The sequence below is a fragment of the Pseudozyma flocculosa genome, assembly GCF_000417875.1.
Source record: "Pseudozyma flocculosa PF-1 unplaced genomic scaffold scaffold00006, whole genome shotgun sequence".
NCBI classification, from domain to species: Eukaryota; Fungi; Basidiomycota; class Ustilaginomycetes; order Ustilaginales; family Ustilaginaceae; genus Pseudozyma; species Pseudozyma flocculosa.
In genome coordinates, this window is record NW_006920874.1 from 365867 (window position 1) to 387195 (window position 21329).

Consider the following 21329-nt stretch of genomic DNA (forward strand, 5'->3'; position numbering starts at 1 on the left):
GCCCTCATCGAGCAGACAGGACCTCGACCTCGCCTCAATCCAATCGCAAGACATCGCACATGGTTGCACTCGACCACCCGACCTGGATGCAAAGCGACGCGCACAATACGGCCTGACTACACGTCCATCGTAACCGACGCCTCGTTCCCGGCGGCCGGCGGCTGCGGCTGCGGCTGCGGCTGCTGGGGCGGCGGCGGCGGTGGGGCAGCGTGGTAGTTGCGCAGCGAGTTCTTGATAAAGTCGTCGAGGCCGCGCATCCCGCCCTCGCCCAGCCAGTCGAGCAGATGCCGCCGGTACTCTTTCGACGTCCAGTCGGCCGGGATGCCGCGCTGCTTGGCCCGTTGCAGCAGTCGCGGCGTCACCGGCCCGCGGATCCAGCCCTTCTGCCGCCGCGGGGTACCGTGTCGCCGGCAGTAGTCGTTGAGGAATCGGTCAGAGAGGTTGGCAAAGCACGCGTGGTGCGTGATCGACGACGAGAGATGCAGCCCCGGGCCCCTCTCCTGGCTTTGCGCCTTGAGCTCGGCGATGACGTCCCTGCTCAGCGTCAATCGTCGTGGAAAAGGTCGGCCAGAGAGGTCAGCAAGCGAGCAGCCGGACAGCCGGGCAAGCAGGTAACCACCGGCGCTCCCACTCACTCATCAAAGCCAAGCCGAGGCGCATCGTTGTCGAGAGCCTCGTCAAACGCCTTGCCCCTCCAGATAAAGTTGACCAGCACTGTGACGGCCTTGTTGAGCGATGCCGCCTGGTCGCCTGCAAAGTAGTCGGCCTGGAGCGTACGGAGGACGCGGTCGTGCTTGGCGGCGGTCCTGCCGGGCGCCGGTACCTTGTGCACCTCGTGCGAGCGCCGCATCTGCTGCATCAGGCCCGCCAGCCTCGACAGCGGCATCGGCGACGTGGCGCAGCACGAAAAGGCGTAGAACGCCAGCGGGGATATCATGTAGACGCCGTGGAGGCCGCACAGGGGCCCGGCCAGGACCTCGTAGCAGGACAGCGCGGCGTGCTCGACGACGACCGAGCGCGGGTATCGCAGCAGCGCCTCGGTCGCCATGCCGTCCAGCGTCGCCGCCGTGTGCGAGATGGTCTCAAAGTAGTCGACCTGTTCATCGAGCGCAGAGATGCCCCAGCGTCTGCAAGGTTTGTGGAGGCAGATGCTCTCCATCGTCAGCGTTCGCCTGTCAGGACTCCAAAGAACCGCCGCCGACATCACTCACACGCTCGCTTTGCGGTCGAGCCTCCGTACGATCTGCGACCAGTCGCGCTTGGCCCACCTCTGCAGCATCTTGGCCAGCGCCTCGACGATGTTGGCTACCGCCGTCTCACCCAAGACTGGCGCAAGGCAGAGCTGCCGCAGCGGTCCGATCACGAGATCGTCGAACACTGGAGACGGTCGATAGGAACGGCAACAAAGTCAGCCAGTCGTGCAAGCGCTGGAACCGGCATCGGAATCCGACTCACCAATCCAGGATCGGGGCTTCAGTAGAGGGACGAACGAGACGATCTCTGCACACAGCGCATCCCAACCGCGGTCCCACGGTGACGAGGGCGCTGCGGCCACGTCGGCCAGGCCCCGCAGCACTTGGCAGATGGTCTCCTCGAAGCGCGACGGGATCTCGTTGGCGACGTCAAACGTCTGCAAGGCCCGCAGGAGCAGGCTCGCCAGGCGGTTATGGGCGGACTGGTTCGCGGGCAGCCGTATCCGGTTTCCGCCCCCCAGCCCAGGCTGCTCGCGTCCGCCTTCGGCGCCTGCCTTTGATTGGCCCAGGCCGACTTCGTCGCGCACCACGCTCTCGAGCCAGTCGGAGAGGCGCACCCAGCAGTAGTCAGAGGCCTTGGCGTCGGACACTGCTCCGTCCTGGCTGAGCGAGACGTCGTTGGTGATGGTCGCACCCGACAGCACGGCCACCCGCGTCAGCCGCGCCCCAAAAGTCGGCGCCAGCATCGCGGCCACCTGCGATGGCAGCGTCAGCCGATCCAGGCTGTGAGCGAGGTGCCGCAGCGACGACAGCTCCGTGATGAGCGACGGCAACGTCCCGAGCGTCTTGTTGAGGGACGTCTGCGGCTGGATCGTGACGAGGTTGGGAAGCGCGGCCAGAGGCAGCTTCGAGGCCTCAATCTCGGTGCTCGTCTTGGTGCTCGCGTCGAGCGAGACGCGCGCTCGCTTGGCAGGCCTGGCCCGGTCCCCGGCCGCCGCCTTGCCCTGGTCATCGTCATCGTTGTCGGACTCGAGCTTTTCGCCGTTGGCCCTGCGCGCATGCCTGGCATGACAGCGCAGCACGCGTCCAACCCAATCGTTGTCGGGGAACTTGAGGCCAGGCACGCCGTTGGAGCCCACGCTCGATGCACTGCCAGACCCGCCGACGAGCTCGGGGAAGAGGAGATCAGGGTAGAAGTTTGCGTACACTGACAAGAGGGCAGAGAGGCCCGTCTCGGCGGCAAAGTTGGCCCGCAGCGACATGCTTGTGTCGGATGGCGGCGGCAGAGGCTGCTGTCAGCCTCGAACGCGGACTGGAGGCACGTTGCAGCACTTCGGACTCACAGCTTCGAGATGCGGTAGTGCTTGACGTGCTTTCGCTTCGTCACCTTGCACAGCAGGTAGCAGAGGTGGGGTCTGTCGTGCGCGAGCGGACCGTCGGCAGTGGGAGAGCACGGTGTGTTCAGGACACTCTGCCCGGGGATTGGAGAGCGGTCCTCGTCTGCGCTGGGAGGCATCTCTTACCTCAGAGCCTGGTAGTCGAGGAAGTGGAAGAGCACGCCGTAGCACCTCTGCAGCGTGGCACGGGCGGCCAGGGTGAGGTACGTGGTCGGAAGAGCGCCGCCGAGCTCGCTCGGATGCTTTGGCTCCGCGCCCTCTTCAGATGGCTCCAGCGTCGCTGCCAGGTTGAGCGGCACCGGAGGCGAGTCGAGCAACACGCATAAGAGCCTGATGGCCGCAACCTGTGAGGACCAGCGTCGAGACAGGGCGAAGGCAGCCGGCAGAGTGGATGTCAGGAGCGCCGTCAAGGAGCGTGGGCATATACGGGAGAACTTTGCCGCCCAAATCGACCCACCTGGACTCGAATGTCGACCTTGACTCGATCCGGGCCGATCTTGCTGGACGAGGATTCGTCGACGGGATCGTCCCGCGAGACGGTGGATATGCCGGCGTCCGCCTCGACCTTTGTCCCAGGGTTGGGCCCGAGGCAGGCGAGCACGGCGTAGACCAGGTCGCTGCCGAGCCTGGTGCCGGGTGCTGGCACGATGGACCGGAGGATGGATGCGGCAGCGCTGGCCTTGGGCGGCTTGCGGTTGAGCGCGGCCCTCTTCCTGCTGCTGCTGCCGCAGAGCGCGAGGTTGAGGAGCCTTTGGCACTGCGATGCGTCGAAGCCGTAAGAGATGGCGTGGCGCTGCAAGCCCTCGAGCTCGCCTTTTAGCGCCGCAGCAGTCGAGCCCGAAGAGAGGGCATGGGCGACGGCCGAGATGGCCTCGTCTCCGCGATCCGGGGCGGTGGCTGGCATGTCGGCCTGGCCCAGGTCTACCTATGATGTGGCAGCGTCGGACGTGTAGCGAAGGATCGTGGCTTTCGTGGTGACGGTGTGCGATGCCGGTGGTCGAGGTACGATGGTGGTGGTGGTGGCAGGCGATGATGGCGTCGAGGGCGAAAAGCTGCGCCGGGGCTGTGCGTGTTGCTCTCTACTGTCCTCCACCTGGCTTCCAGCCTGGGCCCTCCCGTGCCCAAGGCGCGTCGCGTGGACTGCCAACTCGACTTTGGCAGCAAAACACATTTCAGACTGAAGCTGCAGCCGAGGCACTGATATTTCCCTGGCCAGCCGCGGGGACCCACACGGCACCGAGGACACGAGGCGAGCACAGACACACACCCAACCGGACAACGAGGCGTGGGAAATGATATCACATTCCAGTAGGGAAGAGAGAGGGCCAGGGATCGGGAAAGCGGTCATCCCTCCCGTCCACAGGGGGAGGCGGAAGCGGGGGAAAGTGGCACCCCACCCGTCCGAGGACAGGAAGAGGCGGGAGAGGGAAAGGGGATGGGGAAGGGGGATCGGGACCGGGACCGGAACAGCAGTCTTCCCTCCCCGTGCACTGGGGAGAGGCGGGAGCGGGGAAATAGAGGCATCCCCCCGCTCCAGCTCGGGGAGGCGGAGGGGGACAAACACATATTCCGCCGAAGGACGGGAGGGAAGGGCTTTTTTAGGCCGAGTCTTTAAAGTGGTCGCCAGCCACTTGGGGCGGATCCAGCCACTCTTGGGCGATCCAGCCACCGGGGGGAAGGGATTTTTTTAGGCCGAATCTTTAAAGTGGTCGCCAGCCACTGGGGGATTATTTTGTGTGCTCGCTCGCAGGCGGCTGTCTGAGGGGAGAGAAGGGAAGAAGCAAAAGGGACGAAGGTTAGGCCTATATACCTTTGCAGCCGGTCCTTCCCCCCCTCCCCGAGGGGGGCCCACCGGCGTGCTCTGCAGGGGCCAGAGAGCCCGCTGCAGGAAGGGGAGGGAAAAAAAAACTACGTGCATCCCCGTCTGATCTCGGTGGGCACAAGCACGTAGTTTTTTTCCCGGATTTAAGCGATTTGGCGCGCGCAGCGCGGATCAGCAGCGAGTGCACGTAATTAAGTCAGGCACGGATCTAAGGCCACACTGGCCCTGCCAGACCGCGAGCGCGCGCGGATCAGAACGAGATGCACGTAATTTCTTTTACGGATTTAAGCCCCTGTCCCCCGCCAGAGCAGGCGCGGATCAAACCCGCGTGCACGTAATTTTCCATCCGGATTTAAGGCTCGCCGGCCGCCCGCCCGCGGTTTTCCAAACCGGATCCAAGCCCAAGGGCGGCCGGCTCGAAAGGGATATAATCCTACCCTTCCTCCGTTCCCCCCCTTCCTTCCCTTCTTCCTTCTCCCAGGGCAAGCGGCAGCGGCCCCCCACTAGGACAACGAGCGGCATCGACCCTAGCAATACGGCGGCAGCCGACCACAAAATAAATCCCAAGTCAGCGGCAGCAGACTTTCCCCCGCCCAGGGCAGCTGGCAGCAGCCCTGGGCAATCCTGTCCTCGGCAGCTGGCAGCAGCCCTGGACGACCCATCCACCCCTCCCTCCCTCCCCGTTCGGGGCCGTTGGCAACAACCCCGGACGCCCCGTCATTCACAATCCATTGCATCGTCAGTCAGGCCGTCTTTGCGCTGCTACAGTGTACCCTGCTGGCTAACGGCACGACCGAGGAAGCGGCGGAGCGCGGAGCGGATGGATATCCCTGCAGGCGCGTGGTCGACGACGGTGTCGCGCCATCGCTCTGTCCGGCCCTGCTCTGGCCGACCCGACCCAGCCGCGCGTCGCGTCGCACCGACCCGCGTTGAAATGGATGGGTGGGGAATCGCGTCGCACCGACCAAAGTTGGAATCGATGGATGCGAACCGCGTCGCGCCGAGCGGCCTGGCGTTGGAATCGAGCGGCCTCGACGCGCCGGCATGAACACCCTCGACTCGCTCGACCGTCCCTGCCCACGCAGAGTGTCCTCACCGGGAAGCTTTGCACTCGTTTGAGGGAGTCGAGAGACCCGACGCAGGGCAGCTCGCTTCTGAGTGGGAGGTATCACCATGGCGGCCAGCAGAGGGTTGCGAAGCCGGGTGGAAGCGACTCTTCGAAGCGCAAGGCTGCACCTCCTACCACCCCGGGCTGGCCGTACGGCATTCCTGCTGGTAGGGCGGACGAGACCGTGCTACGGCTGCCGTTTCGGCAGCGCACCCGGACGGCATCGAAAATGCGAGGCAGGGGAGAGAGCAACGTGGCGCCGGATGGACTGGAGCGCCCCGTTGCCTGCCGTTGCCAAGAGCATTACGGCGGCAGTTGAGAGCAGCAAGCATCATCGAGTTGCTGCGTGCGCCTCGGCGCCTGCTTGTCCGTCTCGAGAGCATCAGCCATGCTCTCGCAGACGGCAACTCTGGCTCCCCCTCGACCTCTACCTCTACCGAGACAGCCATGACAGCACAGCCGAGCAGCAGCACCAGTTTGGGATCAGTCTAAACAACGCGAATGCATTGCGAGCCAAGTCGAGGCTACCTTTTTTAGGACAAAGGACGAGAAGGGAATCGTGACAAGTGCGAGGGGGGAATCGTGGAAGATTGAATCGTACAAGACATGCCATGCCAGGCGGGATCAGAGGACGGGCGGGGGCGTGAACCAGCTGGGAGCGTTGAGGATGATGGCGAAGAGGCATCCGGAGATGAGGCCGGCGATGGGCAGCGTCAGGACCCAGGAGAAGAAGATCCAGCCGAGCATGCGCCAGTTGAAGCTGCGAATGTTGCCCTCGCACAGCGACACGGCCAGCGTGGCTCCGGTGATGGACTGGGTCGACGAGACGGGCAGGCCGAGGAGCGCAGCGACGACGACGGTGATCGACGCACCAAACTCCATCGAGAAGCCGCGCGAGGGCGAGTGCATCGTCAGACGGTTGCCCAGCACCGACATGAGGCGCCACCCCTGGATGCCCAGGCCGAGCACGATGCCGATACCGCCAAAGGCGAGGATCCAGACGGGGACGTCGGCCTTGTCCGAGGGGAACAGGCTCGTCGACCAGACGTAGTAGACGGCGGCGAGCGGGCCGACGCTGTTGCTGACGTCGCCGGCGCCGTGCGAGAACGACATGGTGCAGGCGGTCATGACCTGCATGAACGAGAAGAGGTGCTCGACCTTGTTGTCGTACTGCTCTGCCACGTCGTGCATTTGCTTGAGCTTGAGCTGCTCCTTGGCGCTGCCCGCCGCCTGGACGGCGTGGATGTCGGTGCGCAGGCCGGCGCTGAGCTGGTACCAGAGCCAAGGCAGCGCGTTGTAGCGGAAGATGGTGTAAAGGTTCCAAGGCTCGAGCGGGTTGCCGTCAAAGGTGCGGTACTTGGGAGGGGTGGGGCGGCCGGAGATGACGCCGTCGTTGCTGTCGCGGGCCAGGTCGGCCTCGACCTTGGCCAGCTGCGACGGGTGCGCCGCGGGCTCGTCGGCGGGCGAGATCTCCTTTTCGCTGCCGCTGACGCTGTTGCCCGAGGGCTCAGTGGCGCTAGCCTCGACGTCGGTGCGGTCGGCGACGGGGTTGGCCTGCTCCTTGAGGTGGTCAAAGTCGTGGACGCGGTAGTCGGGCACAGCCATGTCGGCGGTGACGGCGTCGGCGGGCGCGGCTCGCCTCCAGAGCAGCGGGCCCATGAACATGTGGTACCACTTGAGCGTGTAGTCGCCCTTGACGACCTTGCTGTACACGTACGGCAGCCAGAAGGTGATGGCGATGCCGGCGACGCCGACACCCGTGAGGATGATGGCGGGGGCGAGGGTGGTGTCGGGCAGGTCGTCGAGGTTGAGCGAGGGCGAGCCCTTGACGATGACGGCGGCGGTCAGGATGCAGCCGACGGCGAAGAAGTAAAAGGGGGCGGTGATGAGGCCAATCTTGACGGGGTTCTTGGAGCGCAGCACGACAAATTTGGTGAAGAGGAACGTGATGGCCGCGAAACCGCCGGCGACGCAGGGTGCGATGGCCCACGAGGCAAAGATCGAGGCGACGCCGTCCCAGCCCCACTGGACACCGGCGCCCGTGCCGGCGGCGGCGATGCCGACGCCAATGACGGAGCCGACGGTGGTGTGGGTGGTCGATACGGGCATGGCGTTCCTGGTGGCAAAGGTGAGCCACGAGGCCGAGCCGATGATGGCGCAGGTGAAGCCGAGCATGGCGACGGCGGCGTTGCCGTTGAAGACATCGAGGTCGATGATGTCGTTCTTGATCGTCGAGGCGACTCGGGCGCCGACCAGCACCGCGCCCAGGAACTCGCAGACGGCGGCGGCCAGCATCGCCTGACGGAACGTCAGACTCTTGGACGAGACGCTGGTGGCGAACGAGTTGGCCACACTGGAGCGGCGAGGGCGAGGGGGGGAAAAAGCGAGGAGCGCACGATGGTCTCAGCAAAGAGGCCCGCGGGCAAATTTGCGACAAAGAGCCCCAAGGCAAGGCAGCACTCACTCGTTGGCACCAATTCCCCACGAGGTGACAAAGGCACCGATCATGGAGAAGGCGAAGAGGTAGTCGAAATCGTGGTACTTTGGCATCTTGGGCGACTTCTGACGGTTCCGCGTCGGCCGGTGGGGAGGGTGTTAGGGTCGGAAGGAGGGAGAGGGGGTCGGAGGTGACCAGAGGGTGTCGTGAGGTGAGGGGACAGACCGTCAGACAGTGGTCGCGGCGCTTGCCCTTTTGTACCGTCGTCGATCCTGTGGCAATGAACGACCGGTAGGTGGATCGAGTCGGCGGCGGCGGAGGCGGACGTTGGTTGCTGTAGACCGACCGACTCTACCTAGCTTGCAAACGTCCGAGGCGTCGTGGCCGCCCAAGGGTCGGGCATCCTGGATCCGCCCTCCAGCGCCTGCTGCCGTAGGATCGATCCGCTTGCGTTTCGTTCTTCGCCTGCCAAGGATATCCTCGTGCGCACCCGCTTCGCGATCTCGTTGGTGGCGGGTACAGTAGTACGTAGGACAGGCGGGCGTTTCCCTATTTAGCCCATCGAAAGCGTCTTTGGCATCGCACGTGCGAGCCAGGAACCAGTCGGACGGCGGACGGCCATCGTGGATCCGCGATTTGACGTCGTTGTGGTGTCGCCTCCCCGCATGACGAGAAGAAACGAGCAGCAGGGGTCGTCGACGGTGCAGAACAGAAGCAAGCAGCGGCTGCAGGGGAGGGACGAGAGGGAGGCAGGGGCAGAGGGACGAGGCCTGGAAGGGGCAACGCAACTGCCCGTCGCTACGAGTGCGTGCTGTCTTCCAGCCCGGCAGGCAGGCAGGCCGGCAGGAGCGGATGAGGGGGCGCGGGGCGGAGGCGGAAGCCACCGGGGAAATCGGGGGGAGGCGGTCGCGTGGCAAAATGCCCCTGCCCTGCTCAATTTCCGTCGATTTCGACGCGGCGCCAAGAAAATCCACCTGCCTGTTTTCCTGGCAGCGCGCCGCGGCGGGTGCGGGATGCGGGCAGTTTGGCAGTCGTCGACATGCGAGCGACGCTAAGGTCAAAAAGGCTTGGCAAGCAGCCTTGGCAAAGGCAGGCTCTAGTTAGTCTAGGCGTGCTCCCGCCCACCCTCTCCTGGCCAGCAGCAGCTCGGTGTCATCGTCGCTTGCCGGAATCCTGGCTTCTGCTCGACACGACCATGCATCGTCTGCCATGATGCCGCTCGCTCGCCCGCTCCGGTCCGCACGGCGACTTTCTTCGGGCGCCCCTCCCCCTGCCGGCGTAAAAATTGCATCCCAGCGCCCAACGCCGAGGCTGGCCTGCTCGCGTGAGCGCAGCCCCCTCTTGGCCTGGCCCGCCCCGTACCCAGCATGGCTTGCCAAGATCCTCGACCTGCCCGCCGTTCGACCACCAAGCAGTAGGTGCCCACTGTACGCCCGTCCCTCCGCCCGTGACTGTACTGTAGACGACCATCTGGACCCAACACCGCCAAGACTTTGGTCGAGCGAACGTGTTCGTCGGTCCACCCCCCCATGAACGGTCCTTCGCTTGCTCACAAGGTGTCCATCGACACACGTGGGGTTGATCCATCGTCGTGTGGTCCGGTCCCGTCCGCTTCTGCCGCAGGTTGCGGCCGGTGGCAAAAGGGGCCATCCCGGTCAGAGTGAGGTTGGCGACCGTCGCGGGTGTATCGGGTTGAGAGTCGATCCGATCCATCCACTCCGCCACGAGATCAGCGATGGCGAGAAAGAGGTCCTGTAGGTACCGGTACCTGCGCTCTGGTCCGCTCCCTGCGGCTCAAAGTCGTGCCGATGGTCCGCCTCCTTGCCGCTTACGGACAAGCTCGCCCGTCTCCGTGGCCTCGCTACCTGCCGCCTGCAACTGCAGCCACAGGAGCCGTGAAAGGAGCTTTGGCGCTCGTCAAGCACGGGCCTTAGGTACTTGCCTCGGCGTGGTTGCGACCATGCTGTACCGCACAGTGCCGGTACCTACGGTACTTGCCACGCGATGGCTTCGAGTGTTGCCGTTGGCTCGCCATCCTGCCTCATCCACAAGGTCTTCTTACCACGTTTCCTGGCGGTCGATGGAAGCGGCAGGTCCCGCCCAGCGCCTGCAGTCTCTGCCTCCACAGTCTCACACATGGCCTGTCTCGAGACCGGTGCGGGGAGCTGGATGAATGTGATTGCTTGTTTGGTTGCTTGCTTTGCTGCCATGTCGGCTCCGTCTGGTCCACCCTCTCGCCTGCGTGCGTAGTCGCTCCGTCTATACGTGCCTAGGTGTCGGCTTCTTCACATGTCGATGTCGCCCGCCTCGTGGTCTCCGCCACGGTGCGCCTCGTCGCCATCGGGCTCAGTGTTGGAGGCGTCTGGCGCACGCGCCGTCCTTCGTCGCTTGGCCCGGCCACCTCCTCGAGAGTGCGCATGCCTGCCGCCATTGGAAACGGCACCGCTCGCCGCTGCGGATGGGGCCGATGCGCCACCCTCCTGCTCGCTGTCGTCGTCGACCCAGTCGTCGTCGCTGTCGGTCGCCATGTCGTGCTCGCCCGAGGTCGAGGCATGCGCCGTCGTTCCCGCCCTCAGACCGCCGGCCAGCCGCAACCTGCCGGACCGTCCGCGACGGACGCTTGACACGGCCGTCCCGTGCGATCCGCCCCGCTTGGTGCTGGTCGACCCTGGAGCTGCACCGCCGCCTTGCCTCCGCCCAGCGTTGAGCTTGGCCGCGGTGGCCGCTGCTGCCGCAGCCGCCATCCCGTTGTGCGAGAAGTCAACGCTGCGCACGCCGACCGACTGAGGCAGCTTGAAATCGAAGCTGCCGGACCGCAGCGACGGCGGCAGCAGGCCCGGCAAAGGTCCTTCGACATGACCGATGGAACCGGGCACAGCGTGGCTGGGTCCGAAAGCCGACGAGGACGAGGCCGCCGCGAGGCCGGATGCTGTCCTACGGCCTCCGATACGACGCCGATGGGCGCTGTTCAGATCGGCAGCAGCGCTCGAACGTCCTGTCGTATCGTTGCCATCGCCATCGTTGAGGTGGGAAACGATGCCGCCGGTGCTGCTCTCGCCGCGCGTGCGCTTCGTACCTGCCGAGCCGCCGCCGCCGCCAAGGTTGGAAGGGGTGGGTGGATTCGTGGAAGGAGCGCTCAACACCGTTGCAGAAGAGCTTGCTTCGGCTGACCGACCACCTGGAAACGTGTTTCCGCTCGAGGCAGGGCGTACCGACGTCCGTGCGCTGGCGGCAGGGGCAGCTTCGCTATCGGTGGGAGCAGTCGCCGGCGGGATCGGTGTGCCGAACCCCGAACGAGGTGCCGGAGAGTTTGATGAGCTGGCGGGATGGGAGCCGAACCTGACGGAAGAAGCGGGCGGTGATGGAAGCGCTGCCGTGTTGCCCAAGGGCGAAGGGGCGCCGGAGTGCTGCTGGCCATGCCTCTGGCCGGAGATGGGATCGGCGCCCTCGAACCTAGCTGGTCTGCTGCTTTGACGCTGCTGCTGTGTCTGCGTTGCCGCAGGGGACGGTCTCGATGGCATGGAAGCGCCTGCGTCGTCGTCGTCGTCCTGGGTGCTCATGGCCTCGATCCTCCTCTGCAGGTAGCCTGCCAGCCATCGTAGTCGTTGGATGCCCTGTTCAGGCGAGAGGCTGTCGAGCGCCTCGGACTGCTGCTGCTGCTGCTGCTGCTGCTGCTGAGGGCCTTCGGGATCCTCGGCGGCTGCGGGTGGCCTCTGGACGAGCTCGAGGATGTGGCTGAGCGCATGTCGGTAGCCGGCTTCGTAGGAAGATGTGTTGGACGAGAGCGAGGAGCGGTAGAGGGTGGTGAGCTGGAGTGCGGCGGCCTTGAACTGCTTGGTCAGCTCCTGCTCGTGGTCGTCGAGGTGGCGCTGGCGCCGCTTGCGCTCGAGCGAGGCAATGTCGGGCGAGCCGCTGCCGCGCGCAGCATCGGAGCCATCGGGTCTGTTTGAAGAGTAGTCTGCGTCGTCGAGGCTGTTTCGCAGGTTGGAGAGCGAGTCCATGTCAACGAATCGGGACGCGGGAGGATGGAGCGTGGCAGGCCGCAGTCGGGCGAGCGTGATGAGGCGAGTGCGTCGATGGATAGTGCGCAGACGTCGCGAGAAGAGAGGGTACGGATCGCAAAGTCTGCTGACTGAAGAGCGAACTGAAGTGAAGCCCGGCGTAGTACAGACTGGGTTGGACGCCGCGGGAGTTGGGTAACAGCCGTGGTTGAGGATTCGTCTAGCTGTTCGTCAATGGCGCGATGGAGAGGAACGGAGGGTATGCGATGTCGATGGTGCTGAGCTGGCGCCGCTCCACTGTCGATGGGCGGGATAGACGACTACGGCGAGCGGTGAGGATGAGATGACAGGGCGGTGGCGATGGTGGTGGGCGATGAAGGAGATGGAAGTGGGGCGAGGATGGCCCTGTGAGGTGGTGGAGGGAGCTCAAGGCCCGCCACGGCCAGGCCAACAAACAGAAAGCAGCAAGGTTAGGCGCCCACCCTGTGGCCCGGGCCAGCCAGGCTAGGAGGGACCAGGCCCCGCAGCCAACCAACCCAACCGCCGGCGTGCGCTCGCTGGCTCTGGCCCACCGGCCAGCCCCACACGGGCGATGAAAAAAAGTCGACTGGGAAATCGAAGCGAAAACCTGCAGCAGGGGGGTCATGGATCGGGGGGGTCGGGCGTCAGATCGGCCCGCAAACAGCCAGATCAGAAGGTGGGGCGAGGGGCGACCCGCGAGCCACGCATGGACCAACACCGTACCGTACCCAACACGCCCGCTCGCCTCGCCAGTGGTCGGGCCTTCCGCATCCCGACAAAAGGACGCCAGCCACAGCCAGAGTGGAGCCAGATTGACGATAGCGTCACGCCCGCGCGGCCTACTACTAGCCTGGCCTGGCCTGCCCATAGATTGATTCGCTTCGCCGTCGCCGTTCTCTTGCCCTCTGCCCTCTGCCCTCTGCACCACCACCACCACCACCAACACCACCCAGCATCGTCGCTGCGTGGCCCCTCTTTACCCTACCGGCGTCACGCTCGTTGACGACTGACCTCCGCCCTCCTTCCCACCACCACATCCTCTTGCTGCGAGTGCACCCTCCTTGACCCTCAACCGCTTTGGCCCACACCGTCCCTCCACCGCTCTGGCCCACACCGTTCCTCCACCGCAGCGACACAGCGACACAGCACCTCACGCACCCCTCTGGCGGGACCGCTGCCAACATGGCCTCCTTCAGGACAGGCCAGGGCGTGTCGGCCCTCTTGGAAAAGATGAAGTCCCAGGACGCCGACTTCCGCTACATGGCCCTCAACGACCTCATGTCCGAGCTCAACAAGGACTCGTTTCTCCAGCTGGACGACGCAACCGAGGCGGCCACCGTCAGCCAGGTCCTCGACCTTATGAAGGACAAGAACGGGGAGGTCAAAAACATGGCCGTAAAGACGTGAGCACCGCTGCCGTTGCAATGTCGCACCCGCCCACCAGGGGCGATCACGTTTGTCCAGCTTGCCGCTGCATACACCACCACTGATCGCATCGTCGTCATTCCTGCGCTCCCCGCGCCGCCGTCCGCAGCCTCGGCACACTGGTCCGCAAGATCCGAGAGAGGCAGATGCAGTCGATCCTCGACAAGCTCGTCGAATACGTCTCCTCCAAGGACGAGGAGCTGCGTGACATTGCCGCCCTCGGACTCAAGACTGTCACCGCCGAGATTCCCGCAAAGTCTAGCTTCGCCAACACCGCCGCCCTCAAGCTCGCCCCCAAGCTCGTGACGCAGATTGGCGATGCTGGCTCTTCGCAGGAGCTCCTCATCGACTCGCTCGACATCCTCGCCGAGGTCCTCTCGCGCTTCTCGTCGACCGTGGCCCAGAACGTCGGACTTCAGAAGTCTGCCCTGGCCGCGCTGACCCAGTCCATGGGCCACAGCCGGCCCGCCGTCCGCAAGCGCTCGCTGACGGCGCTCGGCGCGCTGGGATCCTGCTCCACCTCCGAGGTCTTCACCCGGCTCTCGATGCACACCTCGTCCGAACTCGGCTCAGACGACCTCGACAAGCGCAGGACGGCCGTCCAGCTGATCGGCGTCCTGGCCCGCACCAGCCCCAGCAGGCTCGGACGCCGCCTCCCCGAGTTCATGCCCCAGGTGCTGGCGACGGCCGACGAGGATGACGACGAGCTGCGCGAGGTTTGCATGCAGACGGTCGAGGCCATCCTCCTCCGCTGCCCGGCAGAGGTGACGCCCTTTGTCAACCAGGCGATTCAGGCGAGCCTGCTGCTCATCAAGCACGATCCCAACTACGCCGGCGACGCCGAGGGCGATTCGGACGAGGAGATGTTTGACGCCGACCAGGACGACGACGGCGACGACGACGACGATGATCTGATCGACGAGGACTACTCGGACGACGAAGACCTCTCGTGGAAGGTGCGCAGGGCCTCGGCCAAGGTGCTCAATGCCGCCATCACCAGCCGACCCGAGATGCTGGCGCAGAACACGTCGAGCGTGGCGCCAGTGCTGGTGCAGCGCTTCTCGGAGCGCGAGGAGAGCGTGCGGCTTGAGGTGCTCGACACCTTCCTGGCACTGCTGAGGCACCTGCAGCTGTTCGACGGCCGACCGCAGGCGACCGAGGTGATGATGGGCCAGTCGCCGGGTGCCCTCAAGCGAAAGCGGTCCGATATGGAGACCGACGACAGCGACTCTTCGCCGCGCGGACAGCTGCGCGCACTCGTGCCGGCCATCGCCAAGGCCCTCTCGAGGGAAGCCGTGTCCAAGTCGCTGCCGACGCGCCACAAGGCGTTCACCGTGCTGCGCGAGCTCGTCGGCGTGCTCGACGGCGGACTCGATGCGTACGTCCCGCTGCTGGTCGGCCAGATGGAGAAGGCGCTCCGAGGTGCCGAGTCCACCAGCGGTCCGGGCGCCAACCTCAAGGCCGAGATCCTCGCTTTCCTCCGTGTCCTCTTCCAGACGCATCCGCCCAAGTCGTTCGAGGGCCAGCTGCCGACGGTGGTCCCGGTTCTCGCCGCCGCCATTGAGGACAAGCTGCACCGCAACTGCATCGAGGGCTTCCGCGCCTCGTCGCAGCTGGTGGCCGTGCTGCAGCCGCTGTCCGGCGGCGCGTCGAGGGGCCAGGGCTACGCGCCCCACATCCTGCCGCTGTACAGGGCCACGCTCGCCCGGCTCAACCGGATCGACTCGGACCAGGAGATCAAGGAGCGCGGCGTCGCGTGCCTCGGCACGCTGCTCGCCCACGCCGGCGACAGCCTGGAGCGCGAGCAGCCCGAGAGCTTCGAGTTCCTCGTGTCGCGCCTGCGCAACGAGGTGACGCGCCTGGCCACCGTCAAGGTCGTGGCCCAGATCGTGTCGTCGCCGCACTGCCAGGGCCCCGTCTTTGACTCGTTCGTCCACGAGTGCATCTCCGAAGTGGCGGCGCTGCTGCGCAAGAGCAACCGTCAGCTGAAGCTGGCCACCTTCGACTGCCTCGCGGCGCTGCTGGCCCGATACGGCTCCAAGCTGGGCAAGGAGTCGTCCGACGCCATCCTGGCCGAGATCCAGCCGCTGCTGGTGCAGGACGAGGTCGACATGAACCTCCTGCCCCTCATCTTCCGCGTCGTCGGCCTGCTGCTCAAGGGCGACCCGTCGTCGCGCGCCAGCGTGCAGGAGTCGACGCTGCGCGAGATCTACCACATTGTCCGCTCGCCGCTCGCCCAGGGACCGGCGCTCGAGTCGCTCCTCGACTTCCTCAAGGTCTACGTCGAGGGCGACCCGTCGGCCGCCGACCAGACGATTGCCGACCTGCTCGCCTCTCTCGACAAGGCCAAGCAGTCGACGTCGGGCACGCACGCCTACCTCACCATCGCGCGCTGCATTGGCGCCGTGGCGGCCGTCTCGCCCGACACGTCTGCGGGCGTCATTGAGCGGGCTGCGAGCACGCTCGAGTCGTCCAAGTCCAAGGACTCGGACCTCTACTTTGGCCTGCTGCTGCTGGGCGAGCTGGGCCGCTTCAACGACTTCGCGCCGCGCAAGGACCTCTTCAACCGCGTCCTGAGCTTCTACTCTGCCGAGTCCGAGGAGGTCAAGATTGCGTCCGCCTTTGCTGTGGGCAACATCGCCATCGGCAACCTGTCGGCCTTCCTCCCGGTGATCCAGGAGCTGGTCCTGTCCGAGGACTCGCTGCGCTTCCTCTCGCTGCACGCGCTCAAGGAGCTCATCACGCACGGCTCGCCGAGGCAGCTGATTGTCGTGGCCGACACGGTGTGGGTGCCGCTCTTCGAGGCGTGCCAGACAAACGAGGAGGGGACGCGCAACATTGGCGCCGAGTGCCTGGCGCGCCTGACGCTGACGGATCCGACCAAGTACCTGGCGCAGCTGCAGGAGCGCCTGCGCTCGCCCTCGGCGTCGACGCGCGCGGCCGTCATTGCGGCGGTGCGCTTCACGCTGACCGAGTCGTCGGCGTCGTACGACGAGCTACTGGCGCCGGTGCTGGTCGAGTTCCTGACGCTGCTGCGCGATCCGGAGCTCGACGTGCGCCGGCACGCCATGTTTGCGCTCAACTCGGCGGCGCACAACAAGCCCTACCTGATCCGCGAGCACCTGGGCACGCTGCTGCCGCTGCTCTACGGCGAGACGCACGTGCGCGAGGAGCTGCTGCGCAAGGTGTCCATGGGTCCCTTTACCGTGACGACCGACGACGGCCTCGACCTGCGCAAGAACGCGTATGAGACCATGTACCAGTTGCTCGACACGTGCCTGTCGCGGATCCGGCTGCCCGAGTTCCTGGACCGCGTCATTGCCGGCCTGTCGGACGACGACGGGATCAAGGTGCTGTGCTACCTGACGCTGATCCGGGTATCGGAGCTGGCGCCGCTGCAGCTGTGCCAGCGCCTCGACGACCTGTCGGACCCCGTGTCGGCAACGCTCAAGACCAAGCTCAAGGAAAACTCGACCAAGCAGGAGATTGAAAAGGCGGGCGAGCTGCAGCGCTTCGTCTTCCGCGCCCTCGTCGCGCTGAGCAAAATGGGCGGCGCCGGCGGCAGCGCCAAGTTTGCCGCCCTGATCCGAGAGGCGAGGGCGAGCCCGCAGGCGGCGCTGTTCAAGGAGATGGAGATGGACGCCGGAGGCGGTGGAGGTGGCGCAGTTCTGGGCGCTTTCCGCAACGGAGCGAGCAGCGGTTCCGCTACGCCGCCAGTCTGAGATGGGGCAGGCACGGGCACGGGCACGGGCACGGGGGCAGCACCATGTCGGCCAACGGGTCTTCGCAGCTGGATACCTCGGCAGATGCGACACGAGATAATGACAGTCCGATTCACGATCACAAGCAGTATGTACGACGACGACGACGCTCGGGACTGTGGTGAGCGAGCCGAGCCGGGCCGGGCCGGGATTCAGCCCTCAAAGTCGGACCTGCCGCGCTCGATGGCCTGCTTGACGGCGGTGGCGACGTCGTTGTTGCCCGAGAGGAGGTCGAGCATGAGCGAATCGCCCTGGCCCCTGGGCAGCTCGGCGAGCTCGAGCAGCACGGCGGCGACGTCGTCGCGAGGGATCTGCGGAGTGGGGCCAAGTAGGAGGAGGAGAAGGAGAGGGGAGGGCAGACGGGAGGTTGAGCTCGGTGCAAGGCAAGACAAGAAAAGGGAGCGGGTGACAGACGGAAGCCCACTACTGACCTTGTTGACGAGAGTCTGGTGCTGTGCGAGGGCGACCTTGCCGGTACCCGGGTCGTCGGAGAGTCCACCGGGACGGAGCACGGTCCAGGGGAATCCGGTGCGGCGGGAGAGGTCCTTGTCTGCCTCGTACTTTGCGTCCATATAGGGCCCGATGACGCTCCTCATTCGATTTGAGATGGCGATGTCTTCGTCCGAGTACCAGGCGGGGGGCGGTTTGTTCTTGTCGCGCACGTCGACGGCCGAGACGAGGAGGAAGCGACGGAAGCGCGGGTTGGCGTTGGCGATGCCGGACTGCTGGATGGCGTCAAACGTCTTTACGGCGCCGTGGTGGTCTACGGCCGTCGTCCTGTCCGCGCCGCCTTTGCCGCCGGCACCTGCGGCAAAGAGGATGATGTCCGGCTGGTGGGTTTGGAAGAGGTGGGCGAGGTCGTCGACCGAGGCGCTCTCGAGCGAGGCGACGACGGGCTGTACCGCATCGGCCGTTGTGCCCGCGGGCAGGTCCGAGGCGTGCTCCGGCTGGCGGATCATGCTGATGATCCTGTGACCGCGCGCTGCTGCTTGGCGGGTAAAGGAGAGCGCCACCTTGCCGTCTAGCGTGTGGTCGACAGCCGGGGGAGGAGGATAGGTGGGGCGTGGACGGTGGTCAGTGGGTGCCGTGTGCGGCGAGCAGCAGACGGGTTGGCAGGGTTGAGATGGAACGGGATTGATGCGACTTACGGCCTCCGATGACAAAGATGGAGAGAGACATGGTGTCGGGTTGGTGATGTTGGTGGTGGTGGTCGAAGCACAGGATGCGGGCAAGAGAGGACGACCACCCCAACCAAGCCGCGATGCCTCCACATGGCCGCCCTTGGCTGGCTGGCCTGGCAGCGCAGCCGCTGTGGACGGCGGGGTCGTGCACCGGCCACCACGGCCTGCCCCTGCCCCTGGGCCTGGGCCTGTGTGCATGCCTGTGCCTGTGGGCCCTTGGCTTTGGCTTGCCTGCCTGGCCAAACCTTTGGCTTCCTTCTTGCGCAGGGCGGGCGGGGCAGCATCACCTGCACGCCCAGCGCACAGGCCGGCCTTATTTTCCCTTTCTTCGCCACCACCACCACCACCACCACCTCCATCTCCGACCCCGTTGGATCCGCTCAGCGCACCAATCCCCACGGCGCCATCATGAGCTCATCCTCGGGCACTGCTCCGCCTCACTCATCACAGCCCACCACCAGCGCAACACAGGACAGGAGGACTACGGCCCCATCGCTGTCACCTTCGGCCACGGACAAGGCACGCATTCCATCAACCTCAAGGCCAAGATCCAGCCTCGCTCCCACAGCATCGCACTCATCATCGCCTCGCACTAGAAAGGTCTCCACATCCTCTGCTCACGCAAAATCCGCCAGCTCCCCAGCCTCGCAACCCGCTCCCAATGGCACCCGGCCCACCGCTCCCAGACCCTCGGCCACCGCTGCCCCCGCTGCCATCCCTGCCAACCGCACCCCTACCAAGGCCACCAAGCGCGACGCAGCAGCAGCACCAACACCACCACCACCAGATGCCGAGCGCCAACTCGACCTCGACGCCACCCAGCGCGTCGGCTTCGAGCCCCGTGGCCCGCAGGACCCCGCCTCGGCACAAAAGGACGCCATCGTCTGGCTCGACATCGACAACACCCTCTACAAGCGCAGCACCCGCATCGCACAGCTCATGGGCGAGCGCATCCGCGCCTACTTTACCGGCATGGGCTTCGGCACCGAAGAGGCCCGCATGCTCCACGAGCAGTACTACAAGACCTACGGCCTAGCCATCCGCGGCCTCGTAAAGCACCACGAAATCGACCCGCTCGACTACGACAAAAAGTGCGACGCCAGCCTGCCCCTCGAAGACATCCTCCGCCCCGACCCGGACATCATCCGCCTCCTCTCGGACCTCGACCGGACAAAGGTGCGCGTCTTTGCCCTCACAAACGCCTACAAGCAGCACGCCGACCGCGTCCTCAGGCTCCTCGACCTCGACGACCAGGTCGAGGGCATCGTCTTCTGCGACTACGCCCTCCCCGACTTTTCCTGCAAGCCCGAGCTCGACTACTACCACGCCGCCATGAAGCTCGTCGGCGCCGGCCCCGCCACCCGCTGCTACTTTGTCGACGACAGCGCCCTCAACGTCGTCGCCGCAAAGGAGCTCGGATGGCACTCGTGCGTCTACTTCAAGGAAGACGACGACGACGACCAGGCGGGCAAGGGCGGCAGTGGCGGCAAGGCACGGGAACCGACCGACGAGGACCAAAAGGCGGCCAGGGACTTTGACCTGTCCGTCCTCGCCCCAAAGGCGGCCAACGGCGTGGCGCGGCAGGCCTACTTTGACGAGGACGCCATCCGGTCGCAGTTCCAAAAACTGCCCTCGCACATGCGCATCCGCCTGCTCAGCATCATCCTCGACGCCTGCCTGCCCGGCGACATTGCCACCATGGCGCGCACCCTCGAGCGCCACCTGCGCTCGACGCGCGACGTCGTCAGCGGCCTGCCGGACTCGGTCGCCCTCAAGATCTTTGAGAAGCTGCCCGTCCAGGACCTGCTGCGGTGCCGCCAGGTGTCGAAAAAGTGGCTCTCGCTCGCCGGCACGCCCGACCTATGGCGCAGCCACGCGCTGGCGCTCACCGAGGGCGATCCCGTCAAGGTGCAGCCGCCCGCCGAGCCAGAGGGCTGGGAGCCGCTGGTCAAGGGCCTCTTCTTCCGCGAGCGCAACTGGGCCAAGGGCATCGCGCAGCGCATCGACCTCTTCGAGGGCCACACGGGCTTCGTCACCGCCATGAAGCTAAAGGGGCGCAAGACGCTCGTCACGGGCAGCTACGACGAGACGATCCGGGTGTGGGACCTGTCGACGGGCACGACGAAAAAGGTGCTCAAGGCCAAGGCCATTGCCTGCCTCGACTTCCTGCTCGACGAGTCGATCCTCTGCGCCGGCCTCTACGATACAGGCAGGGTCATGGTGTGGGACATGCGGACCGGCGAGGTGCTCCAGACGCTCTCGGGCCACAACCGCGGCATCCGCAACGTGGCGCTCAACAGCGACTACCTCGTCAGCGTCGGCCAGGACAAGGCCATAGTGGTGTGGGACTGGCGGGCGGGCAACAAGGTCGTCCGCTTCGGCCAGCAGAGCAACGTCTCGCTCGGCGTCTCGCTCGTCGACCACGACAAGCTGGTGGCCGTCACCGTCGACGGCGTCATCCGCTGCTTTAGCATCCGGCGCAAGGAGATGATCGGCCAGTTTCACCTCACCAAGCTCGGCGAGCCGAGCCTGGCGCTGGGCTCGCGCCTCGGCGACCTCGCCAGCGGCTCGGCGATGCTCGAGTGGTTCGCGGCGCACGGCAACACGATGACGGTGGCGTCCAAGAACCTCGTCGTCCACCTCGAGTGGCAGGAGCACGTCGTGCCCGTGTTCGACGAGGAGCCCACGTCGCCCTCGGATGGCGTGCGCAGGAGCGCATCCTCGCGCATGGGCATCAGCTCGCTCACCTCGGCGCCCTCGTCGACGCCGGTCCACGCCCGCACCCGGCGCGACTCGACCCAGAGCAACGCCAGCCACTCGAGCCCGGCCGCCGGCGTGCGGTCGCCGCTGGGCGAGCGGCGCGGGGCGCAGACGCCCATCCGCTCGCGAAAGGACTCGACCGCCAGCAACGCGTCGGCCGCCAGCGCCACCGCGGCCAACGGCTCAGCGCGGAGGTCGGTCAGCGGCGGCGGCGCCAACATTG

At 65.8% G+C, this 21329-nt stretch overlaps 6 protein-coding genes across 6 annotated transcripts in view; 2 read left to right on the top strand and 4 right to left on the bottom strand.

The window, feature by feature from the left end:
- Positions 1 to 116: 116 nt before the first annotated feature.
- On the bottom strand, positions 117 to 3494 carry PFL1_02245 (uncharacterized protein; the record flags this gene model as incomplete). The annotated part of the gene is made up of 7 exons (XM_007879758.1): positions 117 to 534; positions 636 to 1127; positions 1212 to 1377; positions 1456 to 2456; positions 2537 to 2608; positions 2717 to 2934; positions 3048 to 3494. The coding sequence occupies 7 exons, from the start codon at positions 3492 to 3494 to the stop codon at positions 117 to 119; spliced, it is 2814 nt and encodes a 937-aa protein (XP_007877949.1).
- A 2650-nt stretch (positions 3495 to 6144) lies between these two features.
- On the bottom strand, positions 6145 to 8070 carry PFL1_02246 (uncharacterized protein; the record flags this gene model as incomplete). Its single annotated transcript, XM_007879759.1, has 2 exons — positions 6145 to 7873; positions 7985 to 8070. The coding sequence occupies 2 exons, from the start codon at positions 8068 to 8070 to the stop codon at positions 6145 to 6147; spliced, it is 1815 nt and encodes a 604-aa protein (XP_007877950.1).
- A 2172-nt stretch (positions 8071 to 10242) lies between these two features.
- PFL1_02247 (uncharacterized protein) lies at positions 10243 to 11958 on the bottom strand (the record flags this gene model as incomplete). Its single annotated transcript, XM_007879760.1, has 1 exon — positions 10243 to 11958. One exon carries the CDS (start codon positions 11956 to 11958, stop codon positions 10243 to 10245), a length of 1716 nt encoding a protein of 571 aa, XP_007877951.1.
- A 1203-nt stretch (positions 11959 to 13161) lies between these two features.
- PFL1_02248 (uncharacterized protein) lies at positions 13162 to 17126 on the top strand (the record flags this gene model as incomplete). Its single annotated transcript, XM_007879761.1, has 2 exons — positions 13162 to 13382; positions 13514 to 17126. 2 exons carry the CDS (start codon positions 13162 to 13164, stop codon positions 17124 to 17126), a joined length of 3834 nt encoding a protein of 1277 aa, XP_007877952.1.
- Positions 17127 to 17317: 191 nt separating this feature from the next.
- PFL1_02249 (uncharacterized protein) lies at positions 17318 to 18344 on the bottom strand (the record flags this gene model as incomplete). The annotated part of the gene is made up of 3 exons (XM_007879762.1): positions 17318 to 17476; positions 17597 to 18186; positions 18314 to 18344. 3 exons carry the CDS (start codon positions 18342 to 18344, stop codon positions 17318 to 17320), a joined length of 780 nt encoding a protein of 259 aa, XP_007877953.1.
- A 410-nt stretch (positions 18345 to 18754) lies between these two features.
- The window catches only part of PFL1_02250 (uncharacterized protein), a gene marked incomplete at both ends in the record, with an annotated part of 3433 nt that continues 858 nt past the window's right edge, over positions 18755 to 21329 (top strand). The window contains one exon of the mRNA XM_007879763.1: positions 18755 to 21300. Coding sequence (XP_007877954.1) covers positions 18755 to 21300 — 2546 coding nt within the window. The remainder of the gene's footprint in view (positions 21301 to 21329) is intronic.